Source organism: Egretta garzetta, unplaced genomic scaffold, assembly GCF_000687185.1.
Source record: "Egretta garzetta isolate BGI_Z169 unplaced genomic scaffold, ASM68718v1 scaffold426, whole genome shotgun sequence".
NCBI classification, from domain to species: Eukaryota; Metazoa; Chordata; class Aves; order Pelecaniformes; family Ardeidae; genus Egretta; species Egretta garzetta.
Genome location: NW_009259977.1, coordinates 2,178,798 through 2,196,008, shown reverse-complemented (window position 1 = coordinate 2,196,008; position 17,211 = coordinate 2,178,798). Strand labels below are relative to the sequence as shown.

Below are 17,211 nucleotides of genomic sequence, written 5' to 3'. Positions count from 1 at the left end.
ATGGCGGGGGCTCCTCTGGGGCAGCTGCGGCTCAGGGCACACTCCCCATGCTCCCAACACCACCAGCGCCTTATTAAGGAGGTCAGCGATACTGAAGGCTGAACGCCAGATTATCTGGCTGTTGACATCAATCGTAATCCCCCTGCGCTGCCTCCAAACAATTATGGGAAAGGCTTGGGTTTAACGATAAAATGACACTGGAGATGGGTTATTGGATTTCCGTGGATTTTCTGCAATCTGACAGCAGTGAGGGCTGAGTGGGGCCAGCAGAGCCACAGGGGTGCTCCCAGTGAATTTAGAAGCCACTGTCAACACCAGCCCTAAGTCTGGGGTGGGGGGTGTGTGTGTTCATCAAGCTCATGGCTCCTGCTCCCCTGCTGCAGGCAGGAGCAGGCACTGCCTGCCCAACCCTTGGGGGGTCTGGGAGGGACTGGGCAGGGGTGGGCAGCAGCCCCCAGCATGGCAGATTGCAGGGCTGGCATTAGGTACCCCCACAGGCTTTGTAGATTAAAGAATTATGAACTCCTGAAGTTTTGCAATATTAATGATTGTAGCCATCTGTTAATCTGGCAGCCTGCAACGAGCTGATTTTTTTACTTCACTTAGTCCCATTATTAAAAGGGAGTATTTTTGGTTGTGCAGGCAGCTGAAAGAGTGCAACTCCTTTTTGTCCTGGGTAGCTCTGCAGTGACTTGTGTCCCCTTCATTATTGCTGTCCCCGAGTTATTTAGCTCCAAGAGCAGGGGAAGAGGAGCTCCTTCCCCATGCAGGAGCTGGCCCATGGGCAGGGAAGGGGATGCTGTGTGCCCCAGCCACAGCCCTGCACCCAGGGATGGCACCCGAGGGTGCACCAGCAGCAAGCCCACAGCCCCCACCACCTTGCAAAGGCGTCCCTGGGATGCTAATTATGGCTCTTGGGGATGGTATTTTAGATAACTCAGTTCTCCAGTGTGCACTCCGAAGGGATGAACTCATTTAGCAGGTTAATTAGTGTCCTCGGTCAAAACAGCATCAGCACACTGCCAGCCCCCTCAGCCGAGGAGGTGGGGAAGGGTACAGCAGGCAGGGGCAGTGGGTTTGGGGGTGGCCCTGGGGCCATGAACTTGCTCACCAACACTTTATTGCCCACATCTGTGAGACAGTAAAGCTTCACCTTCCCTGTTGAGCTGCAGCCAGATCTCAGCCTCAGCATCCAAGCGTGGCATCGCTGTTCCTCCCCGGAGCAGAGCTGGTTTACCAGCAGCACTAGGCAGAGGGGGTTGTGTGTTTGTTCTTAATTATTAGTTGTGGCCTGTAAACAATTAAGTTTATTAGCAGTGTACCACAGCAACCCTATCCCTAGTCAACGGTGACTCGAAGCAGGTCTGTTAACCCCTAACCACCACCAGGCACCCCTGGGCCCACAGGTACCCTACCCTCCGGGGCTAGATGGTGTTACTCCCACTCCAGATGTTAGGAACGTAAGACTTCTCAGCTGAAGTTTTATTTTCCATACAGGCACTTACCTGCAAGTGTTCTATTTATTGTTTGGCAGTATCAGCTGTATGCACACTTGCTAGAACAGCAGAGTTCTCTTTGCTAAAATACAATATTTGGATGAGACGGCTCTAGGTGCCCATTTTCCTCTCCAAACTATGCATTTCAATTTTTAATGAGCTCTGTTCTTCTCAGTTTTACCTGGAGCAAAGCAGGCGAGATCAGCCTTCTATAACCTCTGGGGTTATACTAGTCATAGTCACAGGGTAGCAGGAAGACGTTTGCTACCATGCTTGACCATAATGACTACACCCGTCTATCCGACCTGTGCCCAAAGTCAAATGCAGGTCTTCAGATAAAGTCTTTTTCTCATACATAAAAGATTATATCATTATCTATAGCATAATCCTCGCTATAAGCGCTGCTATAATTCATTAAAATTCAGAAGTAGATAAATAATGAATAGATATGCTATTTACTTACAGTAAATAAGCAGTTCCTAGCCTTTCCTTGTGATGGTAAATCCATGCTCGAAGGGGTAACAAAACACCCGCCCTCATCTGTTCCTGCTCCTGCTCCCTCCCGCACAGGGCACCAAACAGGGTGACACTGAAGTCTAAGCCCAGCCCAAGTTCAGTGTGATGTTAAGTTTTACTGTTGGCTTTTTACACCCACAGCAAAGTGACAAAGCACACTGTAGCACCCTGTTGTTAGCATGCTCGGGGAGAAGAGGAGCCTCTCTGCACCACAGGGAGAGCACCCAATGAGAGCTACAGGCCAGGCTGCAGGTCGAGAAAGGAAAGCTTTTACACCACGGCAAAGCAGAGAACACAGATACAGCACCTACCAAGATTAGCGTTTGCAGCCTCCTTGCCCCTCTTTTTTTCCCCCCTCAGCTGTAACAGGAACAGGGACCTTCTGCTGCTCAGGTAGAGGAAGTGAGAAAGATCATGTTATTAGGAACAAGCAAGAAACACCTCTCTTGAAACCAGGATGCAACACCATGGTGTGTTTTTAGGAGCACAGACCAGGCCAAGACGCCACGTGGGCAGCCCTACCAACAGTCAGCATCAGCAGAAGCAGATTCCCAGTTATCAGGGGACTTCTCTGACCTCTGCTTGTCCTGGCTGAACTTGCACAGCATGAGATAAAGGTACAGCAACTGTTTAAAAAAAACAAAAAAAACCACACCAACAAAAAACCAAACTAAAACCCCAAACCAGAACCGACAACATAACACCAGAATTTCTAGAGTTTTACTTAATATTGTGTTGATTTAGATAGACGTACACTTCTGTAGAAAACCTGAATAATAGAATAGCTTACTTAAGATAACAAAAGCTGCAAAAGCCACTGAAAGTCTTAAATGTGCAAAATACAGTTCATCACAGATCAAGATTCCCTCCCAAACCAAAGCAGACAGGCATCATAGCAGGGCAAAGGAGGATATAAACCAGGCTAGAAATATTTCCCTCTTTCTACCCCCACAGTTCAAGAGTTAACTCTTAAACTTACCACTAGAACAAGGATTTGAGAAACCCAGAGAGGCATCAGCACCAGTCTAACAGTCACTTCTTGTAGAAAATAAAAACAAAGCCCCACAAAGGAAAATCCTGAAAATAGAACTTTTTTAATTTACAAACAAAACAAGCTATTTACTTCATTAGGCCTTGTTTCTCAAAGTAAAAAGCTTCAGTTAATGTCCTTCATCCTCAGGAGTCGTTTATCCTTTATAATTATAAACAAAAAAAGGGTGTGCAAACAGCATTTCAATGCATACTGTTGCACACCTGTGGAGAGGCAGTTTTTCTTTTTCAAACTTGTGCGCTTTCAGCAGTTGTTCTGCTGCAGGCACCTCACCCACAGCACATCTGTGCAACACAACAGAAGTAAAGACCCATGGTGCTTTCTCCATCTGTGTTTCTCTCCCCCTTGTTCCCCCCCCCCATCAGCAACTCTCCGTAGACTGGCTTTAAAAAAAAAAAACCAAAACAAAACAAAAAAAAACCCACAACACACCCCACCACACCAAACTTAAACCTGCTACCTCTTCAAACAACCGCTTAATCCGTGGGCCTGCAAGAAAGGGAATTTCCAAAACACGCCTGCTGAAATTCAGCCGCTGTTCACCATCTTAACCTAGGATTTCATGTTTGGGTTTTTCTGACATCGGTGTTTAGCTGAGTATTTTTAGAGACAACAACCAAAGCAGAACACAGGGGACTCCAGGAAGAGATTTCTCAGATTAAGACAAACTGGAAAATCATCCTGAAGGTTTTGCCAAGTTACAGTTTCTCAAAAATGTTCATGAACTTCGAGACTTCATGATGAGCTGTAGTGCCAAGGGGCAGGTGCCTTAATCCCTGGGCAGAGAAAAAAAAATAGTTAGTATACTTCAGTAATTTTTATAATAATGTTCTAATAAATGGCATTGACACATTTGATACATGACAGACCAAACGATGTATTTAAATATCTAATCGATAAATACTACAGTTGGTAAGTAGCACAGCATTGATATGCTTTGTTGTTGAACTCTGAAATACAGAGACACTCACTGCATTGTGGAAGAAGTTGCAAAGATGCTTTGCCCATGGACACCTGAAAAACAGATTTAGATTCTTAATCCATTTTCTCATAGGGCCACATCTGCCCCCAGTTCCAGCCACTCTAAGTTCTGCATTGATCAAAGCTTTCCAAGAAGGCTGATCCAACAATGTACTTCAACTTCCAAATGGAGACAATTTCAGTGTCAGATGTACAGTAAAATAATTAAGAGATAGACCATAAAACAAAGAGGATTTAATCAGGTTCTCTTGGATCACTGCTAGAGAGTACTGCAAAGCCTCACAAAACAAAGAGAGACAATAAATGGAATTACAGATTCGTTAAATACTGCTTAGCTCATACACACCTGAGTGAAATTAGGTAATTTCTCAGCTACCCACAGCAAAGGCTGGAGGGATGATGCAGACAGAAGCCTTTCACGAAGGTGGTCAACTTACATGTCCATGATTTCCACTAAGACAGCTACTAAGAAGTGAATCCTCAACATTACTCTGCTGGCATCAGCTACATGTGAATTCAAAGTGCCAGAGCAGGCAATTACTCTGCCTTCCGGTCTACAACCACAGCGTCAATTAATTGTAAAACTGTTATGTCAATACATTCAAGTCTATCACTCTGAAGCCTATAATGCTTTACTGCGTAACACAGGAGAGCAAGGATTATAAACTGCTAGAGGTATCAAAAGCAACACATCAGTGTCCTGTTATAATTTGTGATCTAAATAAAGTACTCTGATTTTTTCAGAGCTCTCTTTTCCCCACCCACTGAAGCTTTGTGCTGCTGCAGAGCGAGTGGCCTCTTCTTTTTGTGCCTGTCATTCTTACCCTCTTCCAAACTTAACGCTGCCCTCAGTTTGCATTGCAGAAACTTCAGTTTTTGGTGGGGATCTACTCTCTCCCCACCATGTGAAACTTTTCTTACAAGTTTAAAAGAAACACTGACATCTGTATTCTTGTAGATACACAATAACACACATTTTGAGCTACTTTCAACTATTTTCTCTAAATAAATTTTCACACAGCATTATGCCTCCTTAGAGTCCAGTAATTACTCTGCTGTAAGCCCTAATTAAGGTTTTTTGGTTGTTGTTGATGACAGTGATATCTAAGTGATAGAACTAGACTGTACTACATGTAATCTTGGTGACTGGCCGAGGGTTGCCAAGCGCAGATAGCAATAACATGGTTTTCCTAACGTTGGGCACTGGGAAGCGGGAAGGCCCTTTGTTGCAACAGGTTAACAGAGAACAATTTCAAATCTACCCAAAACATTGTGGTTGGTACCTTTACCACTGCTAATAACAGGGAAGAATAAAACAAGAATGAATTGCGAGTTCACGCTGTTAATAGAAAACTACCATCACTGTTGCAACACAATGATTTTTTATTTGGCCATGATGAAGATTCACTTACATATGCAGGTTCTCTGTAATAATATTCAGAGTGAGCAGGCCAATGGATTGCATCTTCTTATGTCTGCATGTCAGGAACAGGCAAAGGAATTCACCCACATACTGGGGACCAAGGTTTTGCCACCTAGGAGATATAAAACCAGGGAACAGAACATAGCTGTTCAATAGAGACAACTTTCCTATTGATTCCTAGCATCTTATGTGCATTCTTGACTTACCCAAAGCACTGGGCTGGCTGGTTTCAAAGAGCTAAGGATTATATCTCTGCTAAACATTATCGCTGCAGGAGTACCAGACAAACACTCTATAAACAGACAGATTTCAGGGAGCAAGTGTTTACTCACAGTTTTAGCATTGTTCCTTTCTGACGATTTAGATCTCTCAAAATCAGGTTGACAGTGCCATGGAGAACATGTTCTTCATAGGAAAGATGGTCCAGTAACAGCCTCAGGGCCCAAAAGTTATTCTGGGAAGAGACAAAATAAGACTAGTTATTTAACCTAATTGCCAATCATTTCTTAAAAACCAGAATAAATTAAAGGTCAAAGCTAGAGGGGAACAAACCCAAGTCCAATGTGTCTAAAGTTGGTGTTACACAGATTTTAAATATCATTTGCTTTCATCTCTTAGAACAGAAATCAATATCTAGGACTCACCCCAAAAGCCAGGGCTATCTCTAAGAAGGAAGTCAAGTATGGAAGATCACAAAAAAGCATCTGTTGTACTGCTTGCACTGCGAGAATCAGACAGGCCTCATGGTGCAACTACAGGAAGAGATATCAACAAGACGTATATTTAAAAGCACATTTTCCCACTACTTGTATATTGGATCCAGTCAAATCAGCCCTAAGTTACTACCATTCCCATCGGATAGGCTGGATATCCTACATGAGAATCTTAGGAAGACCAAAGAAGAGGTAACAGAACAGGTACTTCTAATTCCACAGCACGTTTCACCCGGTATTCTCACAATCCTCACAGAAACACAAAGTCTCACACCATCACAGAAGTAGAATTAAGGGGAAAAAAAATTCTGGCCCAGAAGTCACATATTTGGAGCTTAAGCTAAATGCAATTTCCTCAAAAGTAGTAAAAATAAGTAAGATCGCTCCTTAGACGTGTTGACTGTATTTAATACAGAATACATTTCAAGCTGTCTTCAAATATGTTACAATACACTTAAAACCATCATTCAAAACAAGTTTAGAAATTCTGGGCTGTTCCAAGATTCAAGACAAACATGCTGTCAAGTCTCAAGGGACAGTCCCCAGTTTGAATCACACAACACAAGATTACCTGGTGAGAAGTTAAGACAGAATAAATTATTACCGACCCTCCCACTTTATTACCAACACACACAAATATCTCAAGGGTGGGTGTCACGAGGACAGAGCCAGACTCTTCCAGGGACAAGGGGCAATGGGCACAAACTGAAGCAGAAGAGGTTCCAATTGAACATAAGGAAGACCGTCTTCACTTTGAGGGTGACTGAGCCCTGGCAGAGGCCGCCCAGGGGGGCTGTGGAGTCTCCTTCTCTGGAGATATTCAACCCCTGCCTGGACGATGCCCTGTGCACCCTGCTCTGGGTGAGCCTGCTTGAGCAGGGGGGTGGGACTGGGTGATCTCCAGAGGGCCCTTCCAACCCTTGCCATTCTGTGATTTATAAATACATGAATTTGGACAGCAATTAAGTAAGACCTGTCCTAAGTTGAAGATTGTGTCAGACCAGAATAGACCCTAATAGTTTTCTTACCTTCGGATATTGCTCTAGCCTTTAGACTGAGCTAAGAAGAGTCTTACGCCAATTCCACCCCCCCACACTAATCTTCAAGCCCCCTCTTAAAAGCTTTTCATAATAATACAACTGTTTTCACTACTGTATCTTCAAGCACAACTAAATAATTGGTAAATTTCCTTATTGCCATGTGCACACTTACATGAGGAGAGAAAATAACAGGTGGTAAAGAAACATTAATTTTTGCCTTCAATTCCTCCAAAAGGCTGCCACTGGCAGCAAGCACTCCCTGCAACAGAAGTAAAGAGTCACAAATAAAGAGGAAGGGTGCCCAGACACTCTACATACATCAAATAGTGCCCAAGATGGTTCTATAATATGCTTTTACTTATTTTTTCAGCATTTTTACAGATGAGGTTGACTGTTCAACATCATACTTAAGCAAGTGGAGTCTCTATAGCACTAACCAAACCATATCACATAACCTATTCATTTTAACCTGCTATGCTTAGCAGACAGTTATTTCTGTTCTTGTGAAGAAAATACCCAGATACCAACTCTTTAGGACTATCTGAACATATTTTTCTTAACAAAATTGACAGGAAAGCAGTTTATCTGATCCATCTCAACATTAAAAGATACAGAATCAGTATTAGGCTATCGGTGTCCCTGCTCACTGCAGAGGGGTTGGACTAGATGACCTCTAGGGGTCCCTTCGAAGCCAAAACATTCTATGATTCTATGAGCTGCAAGCAGAGTTAATCTGTTGACTGTTGCATTTAACACTCCTGAATCTCAACATTCTGCAAAGCGTTACACGTGGTATATACAAGAGCATTTGATGAAGCACTGTGAAGTTAACTTTCGTATTCAAGAACGAGCCCATGCCCACATCAAATGCAGTCCTGTATAGAACCAAGACAACAGATTCTCTCATTTCACAGTATTGTTTCAGTTACCTTTTGGAAGTCAAGCGGTGGCTCTTTCAGGGATAGGGGATGTAGGTGCCCACTTTTTTCCAGCAAACTGCTACTACCCAAAATCATGATGAGGGAACTCCAGCATTTGGGCTGAAACACAGCAGAACATTTGTTTACAAAGTGAAATCCAGTCACAGAGGTGTGAAAAATTCAGAGAGAAAAGGGTTCCGATAGTAAATCCTTGCGTTAGAGAAGTAACTGGACAAATCAGGTAACACACAAACACTCGATGGGTCACAGAAACACAGTTTTAATAGAAACTCACATTTCTGTATAGCGACACATTGCTGTAAAGGAGTTTGAGCGCCTGCTTAATTAGAACACCATCTTTCAAGGGAGACCCTGCAAGAAGAAAGAGCCCAAAATATATCTTGTGTTCCCTGAATAGAGTGTGAACACAAACAAGATATTAATTTATTACAGATATGTTTCTACAGAAACCTAACAAAGAGACAAATGAGCATCTACAGCTATTTTACAATTTTTGTAGGTTCTGAATAGAAAACCCAATGTCAACTGTAAAATGCTACTCTGGAACGCTGCAAAGAACTGAATACAACTGAGACTAAGCCATCACAGCAGATAACCCAGAACAAAGCCTTCACTGTGTATATCACACCACAGTACAGCACGATACACACTATAGGTATCTTACAGGTCTAAGAATTCTACTCATAGCAGAACATCTCCAAAATAAATCTTTCATTTCAGAATGCCCCTTGACAAGTAGCACACACCAAGATGGCTGATCACAGCTATCAGTGGCTGAACTAGCGACGGAATGTAACACACAGGTTGTGAAACCCTTTCCATCAGGGAGCTTTTATTCTCAAGGTCAAGGCTGAGACAAGCCATAATGTGAAGTTACACACTGCCATTGGTAATGCCATGATGTAATAGAGTACTTTGTATGTTCTTTTAATAGGTTGCTTTCAGCAAAACAACTTCGCCACCCACAAAACTAGCATTTTGTGTGAAGCGTATGGAACAAATTCATGCTCAAATATAAAGATGTTCTTCTTGCCTAGTGTTATGTACCATGCTTTAGTGTGGGCAATTTATAGTTGGGTGCAGAGTCCCTCAGATTGTTACTAGATTTAATGAAAAAGTAAAAGCTGTAATTAAGTAAGATTCTAAACATACGTAAGCAAGAAATCACACTTGCCAACTGTAATCCAGGGCCCAGAGTCTAGCATGTCCTTTCCAGTGGGGATGCTGCCTGTTCTGAACATCTTCAGGTAGACCTCAAACTGAAAAGGCGTCAGCCGGCAGGCAGTGCAGCAGGCGAGGCTACTGACTGGAAACAGCAGCGAATGCGCAGCTTCGAGGAAGTCTCCAGTTTTGCACAAGTAGAATGGGATTTTATCTCGAAGGTCTCTTAACCTGGAAAGGAAGAAGAAATGAATATTTGATTTTCATGAGCATGAAAGTTTTACAAGATGTGTGTATAGATCTGGTTATGCCTGACCACTAATAAGTTACATCCAATAAGGCAGAAATCAGTTGCAATGCAGTATTACTTCCACTTAGCAAACAGCTGCCCAAATCCCACTGCTTTTCATTCTGCCAGTTTATTACACATTGAAGAAAACACAGACCAGGACACAATCCTAAGGCAAAGAAACAATTTAAAAAAAAAAAAGCACCATTTACCCTTTGGTATCATTGCATTTCACAGCTCTCAGGTAGCGAACAACTTCTTTATAGCTGGGGAAGAAAAAAGGGTGAGTAGGAAGAGGAAGGAAGTGCAAAGCTATATACAAGTCAAACAAATATTTACTATAATTAATGAAGCAAAACTGTAGATCTTCCCAAACAAGAGACATTGCACAATGAGATAGAAATACAACTGGCAGAAAGAGACTGTTGGAAATAAGTTCCAAGCAGCTATCCACATATTATCTTTGGACTCTGGCAAAATAAAACACATTGTCTGCTTCTGAATACAGACTTCTGAAGACCTAGAGACCAGAACGCACTTTTTTTGCTGTCTTCCACCTAGTCAGCCTTTGACGAATAGAATTTGTTTTAAACTTCAACATCTAAAAACTACTGCGTTTACAGAAACAAAGAAATGATCCACTTTAACATCCTTTTCTGGTCCTGAAGTGTTCAAAGGGCTTGATTCTGCTTTGAAAAACTTCAAAAAGCTACTAACCTTGTTGATAAGAAGTAACGGGCATGAACACCTTCAAATGTGTCTGTGTTTGCCCATTACACAAAACTGCAGATGTTAGGGAAACGCTGTACTGCAGTCGATCCCATGCAAAATGTGACAGTTGAGTTCATAAAATGAGAAACCCCAAACAAGACCGAACTGATCTTACTTCATTTTGTCTACCAATCTCTCCACTCGAGCCTCTATAACAGGGAGTGTTTCCCACAGAAATACTTTTCTTCCTTTCTGTGTTCTTTGACCAGTAATGTTTTGGCCTTTCAAAACAGTGGTCAGTAATACATGGTCCCATGGCACAACATTCAAGCTGGAAGTACAAAAATAAAGTCATTTTAAAATTGTGTTGTAGAAACAAAACATGGTTATTTCCCTTAAGTAACACAAAGATTTACCAATAAAACATTTTGAGGTTTACAGCTCACTTCTGGGGGAAAGAAAAAACGGAAAAAAAAGAAAGAGAAAAGCTATGGGGACAACTTAGCTGCAGCATCAAACACCAGCTTTTCCCGTAAGGACAGGACAAAGACAAAGCGGCTAATGCTGAAATCTTCCTACAAAATGCTCACACCTAACACAGTCAGTCAAAGAACCATTCTATATAGCTGTTTTCAAATCAGGCAACTGTATAAAAATATATTCTGTAAATAAAATGCAAAGAACATACCTATTTGAGAAGCCAAAACAGTGACAGGGAAGTGAGATGGACTGAAAAAAATTAACAAATTTTTCATACAGATTTTTTGGAAAGTCACACAACACCAGCATCTTCTGAAGTTGTGTTGTGATCCTAAGTTTTGAAAAGAAAAAAAAAAATAATCAAAATCTCTTAAAATCAGATGAATTACTATTAAGTTGTGGGTTTTTTTTTTTAATCCTATGGGAAACTATTCTACAGAAGTTAGGGCGTTCTTTTTGGTTAAGTGTCAGACAGTGTGGATCTATATTGAAATTTGTGCTTTAAGGCTTGTAGTGAATAACAGTATTGCTCTTGTTATTATTTTTAAGCACCAGTGAAACCAAGCTTCTGTGGTCTTAAGTTTTACAACAAAGATCCCCCGCGAGTAGATATGAGAAACACAGCAGCAACCTAGGACAAACCTGGTAAGCAATCTGATCAACCTGAGCTCCTGGCAGCTTCATGGCCAGTGAAACCATTTTTGTCTTAACTGAAAACTGGAGATAACACACTGACACAAAGAAGCGTTTACTCTTCTCCAACTGGGGGAGGGAGGCAAAAAGTTCTTTTCCTGTTCTTTTAAAGTAAGAAATTAAAAAATTCAAGAATAGTAATTTAAAATGAAAACTGATATAGGATTTAGGTTATACCTGTCATTAGTTTCAAATAAGAGGTGAGAATGTATAATTGTTTCTGAGTGCTCCTGAAAAAAGTTAATTCTTAATTCATTAACCTTCTGTTGCAAGTGAATTTTGGGTGAAAGGTGAAGTATAAAGCTAAAATAAGAAATGAATTAAGCCAAGTGAGCTAGATGACCTTATTCATCAGCCTCTGGGGGAACTTGACTATGTTACATCCCTGACTACTCCATCCCAGTGGAGTACTACATGGCTGCTGTTTTGATCTTTAACAGACACTATTTACTCTTTGGCATAATAACCACAAGTAGCTATCTGACACCACCTTCTGGTCTGGCCTTAGCGAACACTCCTAGACTACAGTCGAAAAGTAATCCATTTTCTTGGCTTTGAGTTCCTTATTGAGTTATTCTCCTTTGAGGCAACAAAGAAGGGTTTGAATCTTTATGGGGCTCTAAGTAAGGCGGGTATTGCCCTTGTCCTTCACAGAAAGGAACTAATATTCAACAGAGCTTCTAAAACCCCTGATTAGTAGCATACAGCTGTAGAACCTGATAGCGCGCTGAGGTCCCTGCTCATTAGGCTGACCCATGCATGTTGCCATTTGTATTCTTCTGTCTGTCCCTACCCATCTGCTGTCTACACGCAGGCAGCAGTGGGCTACTCCTGCTCTGCTCAAACAATCCCTAAGACAGTACAGCGGGGTCATGCTCCCTGATAAGGAGTTCCTGATGCTACAGAACCATAAGATTATACACTTGAGCAAATTTACTTTCGGCTTTTAAGAGCTAAAGCATTCACTTTTTTTTTTCCCTTTATGCCTTTGAATAGAAGTCATCTGAAGTGTGTTTTAAATGCAAGCAGAAAGTTTGCAGCTAGCAACCATCCCACTGCCATCTCATCATATGATAAGACAAGTCTTACCTTTGTAACAGACAAGGGACAGCAATCTTCAGTGAAGCAGTATGACCAAGGTTCTGCCAGCTTCTAAGCAAGGAGGAAAAAAAGCACTAATTAACGTTTGGCTTGTTTTCCTGCCTTTTCCCCTGCTCTATACTCAACTGTCTAAGAAAACACTTTTTTTCTTAAAAAGTGTTGGGAGCTATCATGCTAATAAAATTATTCCAAAGAGGTAAGAGAAGCGCTCAAAGTGTAAAACATATCCTAGAATTAACACTACTTTACAGCAGTCCCTAACCAAAAGAAGCGTATCTCACCCCCTGACCCAAGCAGAATAAAGCAGTACCAAACCTTCTAACCTGCTGTATCAGACCATCATGGGCGCATCTTTGCTTTCACAGGCCCTCTGAAGGGCTGTATATCATCATCCTATGAGAGGGCCAAACTGCATCCCATGGAACTGCAGTGAATGATGCAGGACTCATAAGCATACAAAGAGAGACCTACCCAAATAACACATCCAGCCTGCTCCTTGCAAAATTCAACAGTTACTCAGAAAGAATTGCACAGGAACTGCTGGTTCTGGCCTGTCAAACCAATCCAGACCATGTTTACTTCTCCTTTATAAAAAAACCTTGAATTCAAGCCCCAAAATATTTAGGTTTTGCAAAGCAAAGCTCTGCAACCTTGTTCAAGCTAGACAGTAATCAAGCATGAAACAGCCATGATATAAACAAGAAAATAAACAGCTCAAGTAGTAAAGACTGAAGTATTTAAACTCTGTTTTCATTTATTTATTATGCAGTCCTGCCAGCTGACAGGTCAGCCTCCAGACTTACAGGAGGCATCTAAAACTTATTACCCAAGGAACATCACATCCTCCCTCCCTCCCAGTCCAGAAGCTGATGCTTCTTTGCACAGTGCAGCTTGTGCACTCTCCACTGACAAAAGTTCCCCTGCCCCTTCTCCTGGGGAATTAACCCCACCTGCTGTCTGCCACCCTCCTTCCTCCCAGTTCCCATCTCAAATTCCTTTCTCTTGTTGGAAATCATCTCCCCTCCTCATGACTCAACCCCACTTAACTTCTTCCTCCCACAGCCAACCTTTAACCTTCTCTTTTCCCCAGAAGTCTCTGTCTCCTCCCTTTGAGAAGCAAATGAAGATTACACACTCAATGTGGAACTGGATACTTACAAAGCCGGGTCTTTATGAAGTGCTATCTCCTTAGCTGCTCCCAGAAACATGACAGCAGCAGCTTTAGGGCTCTCTCTTTCTGCCTCATTTAAAAATCTTGTTACCAGCGCAAAAACTCCAGAATACCTAAGAAAGTTAAGTAGTCTATAAGATACAGTGTCTGCAATGATGTACTTTGTAAACAAATGGCAATTATGACTGTTCTACAGTTTGAGAGCAAATGGTCTTGCCTTTCCTTGAAAAGAATCTATAACATAGTGAAAAGGTATTTGCACAACCATTAGTTTATGCATTTTAAAGTCACATACCACTGAGTAAAAGCTGAACCTCATCCTAAAAAACAAGTTTGTAAAAATACAGGCTTTATTTTCAAGCTTTCCAGGTTATAATAACGAGGGATATTATCAAGTGTCTTAGTATAGCACAAGAGATCTATTTAAAGTTGTATTTAAGGTATATTTAAAGATTTATTTGAGGGGGTGTTTAAACTACATCCAAGAGCATTTTAATAGCTCATTGGCCAAGTAAGCTCTCTCCTCTGTGCTTCTGCTATGTCAGGTGCCATGGCCCTGATTATCACTTGATTAAAGGAAATCAAACCTGCACTGACCAGTACATACTGCTAGTAGCCGAGTTCTGTTGTCACTTACTTGTATACAACCTCCATGTTGCGTGACCTGCAGATATTGCATTGTCCAGGAGGCAATTTTGGGAGGCAAAAGCATTCATGTTCTCTGGGAGGCATTCTTTCTCCAACCAGGTACTTATTATATTCCACAGAAAGTTCCTGGATAAATTTTATTAGAAGACTTCCTAAGAGAGCAGACAGATGTGAAACCGTTAGCGTACTTTTTTTTTTTCAGAACTGAAGAAACAGAAAGACAACCATAAGTACCCCATGTAAAACATTTAGCAAGTTACTTGCACCCAGTCTTACTGGCCAGGAAAGCAACAGTAAGCTGCTACCTTAAAAATTCACCAAGCCTTCACCATGAGAGTTGTGGACCAGATGAGCTGTCCATCAAGCCACAGACTGAGTAGCCACAGTGAGACACAGGTCTCCCAGGACAGTATTGAGAGCGTAACGCTTACCACCATGCCGAAGGTCTGCGTCTATATCTGTGAGCTCCAAATTGAACATTACAAGAACACCAGCCAAGGCAAAGTCTCGCTGGTCCTTCCAGAACTTGCTTTTGTTGTGTGCATTGCAGTGACAGAGGGAAGGGGTTGTCCAATTCTGGCACTATTTCATAAAACGTGAAAAAACAGGGAAAGGTTTTTTTCTTTTTTTCTCGCCAGTTTAGCAAATCAAATTTAGTTCCTCTGAGTGAAGAACTACAATTCATTTCAACCTTTACACACCTAGGCAAAGCCACAGTGAAGTATTCTGATGGTCAGGGCAAGAGACCAACACAGCAATAACTTGATATCAAGGCTAACAAAAAAAAAGTGCCCATAGTAGTTCACATCATTCCATACTTTACAGCCACACTTAGGGCTGGCACCCTCCCTGCTGTAAACTGGCAGCAGAGCACTGCCTTTACATGTTCACCCCAACTTTGCTTACAGTTCAGAGTTTTCTGTTTTCTAAAAAAACCCCAAACAAACAAACTCCACACACCCAATTCCCTAAACTCACCCACTCCCTTGCCCTAGGTTAGGACAGTCTAAAAGTTTGACTTTTCTCAAGTGCAGCAAGAAGTAGCTGATTTAGAAATTAGATTCCATAAAATACACTGTGTGCCTACAGCAAAGAGGAGGTATATTTGCTTATACCAAGTGAGTGTCTACTCCAACAACTGGCTGGACTACTAGAAATAAACTCAGACAGTGACCACGTTTTAGCAGCACTGTAAAGTAGACAGATACCAACATTTAGGAGAGGAACTGTTAAAATCATCAAATTTCATGTATTGTTTATTCTTTTAGCATGCTTAAGAGTGATTTCTTTTTAAAAGACTGTTGAATAGTTTACTTAAAGTTGCACATTTCTTGAAAACAGCTCTTCCTACCTCAGAAGCTAGTTTATCACAAATGTAGCAGTAGCACTGATTACAGATATCAGCATTTTTCCCAAGGGGTGAGCACGTATCACATTCCATTCGCCTACAGAATTGAAAAACAGAATGTTGTTTATAAAACAAGTCACAAGCTTCTCCAAGTCTATATCTGCTTTCAGACATTAAAAAGCTAGCAAGGTTACTTGACAAGACGGACTAAGTGTGGAAAATGAAACCCCCATATTAACCTCCACATCATCGAACATACTCGAATGGGTGTATTGTACAGTCATATCTTGCATGAGGCATCACTTTTGCTTGTTTACAGAAAGTAACCATTAGTTCACATTCCTCATCCACAACTTCTTCCAATTTCTCCTCTTCCAGGGCAGACTTCTCTGTAGAAAAGAGAATACGCAGTGTGAATCAGTGTAAAGGTACCTACAACTTCATTAAAATTCCACCAGCTGTTGACACTTATTTTTTTAAAAACACTTCAAGGCACAAATTTTCTTAAGAATTTCATATGGTGACAATAAGAATGGTGCAGTGGCCTGGGACAAAAAAAAACTTCCACACACTATCAGAACAGAGGTAATTTAATCAAAAAAGGATCCAATCGACACTGAAAAGGCCCAGTCTCAGCTAAGTTTGTAATATTTTGAAACCAACAGCAGTAGCCTTTAAGATAATCAGCACGGCCAAAGAAATCCCCGAAGTTATGAAATAATGGCAGTTCCTCCCGGTTTTATTTAATTTTGAAGTATGCTGTTTTCCTAGCAGCAGAAAGACACGTTTCAAGCATATCACATAACCATTTTACTTCAGCTTATTTCAAATTTATTATTAGAGAACTTCATCGACAACAAGAGCGCAGTACTTACCCAATGGGTCAACTAACAGAACTGAATTCCCAAGCGTGCCCTCAGCTTCATCATCGCTGATCAGGATTATACTCTGCTCCCCCTCTTCTCTTTTTGATGGCCCCATGGCTACTGAACTCCAAAGGAAAGGAACTACTTGGCGGCTAATAGGACACAAGGATAATTCCCACTTTGAAGGTCTTTTCCTCAGGAAGGAAGGAAAAAGACTCTTCAAGATGCAAACTTTTCATCTGTGTTGAGCAAGTTTCACCACGGACAGAAACATTCAACCCTTCCTGCAGTCAGCAGCTCAAAAAACATTGCAGTTCCCATCCAGAGCTGAGAAAACCCTAAAAACAGGGAGGTAGGAACAGGAGAAAAGGGGAAGAAAGAAAAAAGCAAAAAAGAATAATAAGAAAAAAAGGGTGAGAGCTGGCATTCCTTTGGCGGGATGCCCCTTGAACGAGCTACCTAACACTAACAACTATTGTTATTCACAATAATTTAGCTTGCAGGCTGCCTGCTCTCCCTCCCTCACCCCCCACCCGCTCCCCAACCTCAAACAAGCGCACTCCCATCTCACCCTGGCTCCCC

The 17,211-nt window shown here is 41.7% G+C and overlaps 1 protein-coding gene across 3 annotated transcripts; it reads right to left on the bottom strand.

Moving 5' to 3' along the window:
• Positions 1-6: 6 nt before the first annotated feature.
• On the bottom strand, positions 7-16,962 carry LOC118452475. 3 transcript variants are annotated; one of them, XR_004842238.1, is made up of 22 exons: positions 16,639-16,962; positions 16,023-16,152; positions 15,767-15,860; positions 14,847-14,997; positions 14,405-14,567; positions 13,755-13,880; positions 12,585-12,647; positions 11,011-11,133; positions 10,498-10,653; positions 9,824-9,877; positions 9,336-9,553; positions 8,436-8,512; positions 8,150-8,260; positions 7,393-7,479; positions 6,112-6,219; positions 5,800-5,921; positions 5,457-5,579; positions 4,035-4,077; positions 3,524-3,839; positions 2,535-2,638; positions 2,324-2,397; positions 7-1,291 (listed from the first exon to the last, which is right to left on the bottom strand). XR_004842238.1 is itself a non-coding variant. In XM_035895952.1 (19 exons), the coding sequence occupies exons 1-19, from the start codon at positions 16,742-16,744 to the stop codon at positions 3,762-3,764; spliced, it is 2,133 nt and encodes a 710-aa protein (XP_035751845.1). In that variant the 5' UTR covers positions 16,745-16,962; the 3' UTR covers positions 3,490-3,761. The 3 variants fall into 3 exon arrangements, 1 of the variants encoding a protein (XP_035751845.1); XR_004842239.1 differs by lacking the exon at positions 9,824-9,877; XM_035895952.1 differs by lacking the exons at positions 7-1,291; positions 2,324-2,397; positions 2,535-2,638 and having other exon boundaries at positions 3,490-3,839.
• Between the last annotated feature and the right edge of the window lie 249 nt (positions 16,963-17,211).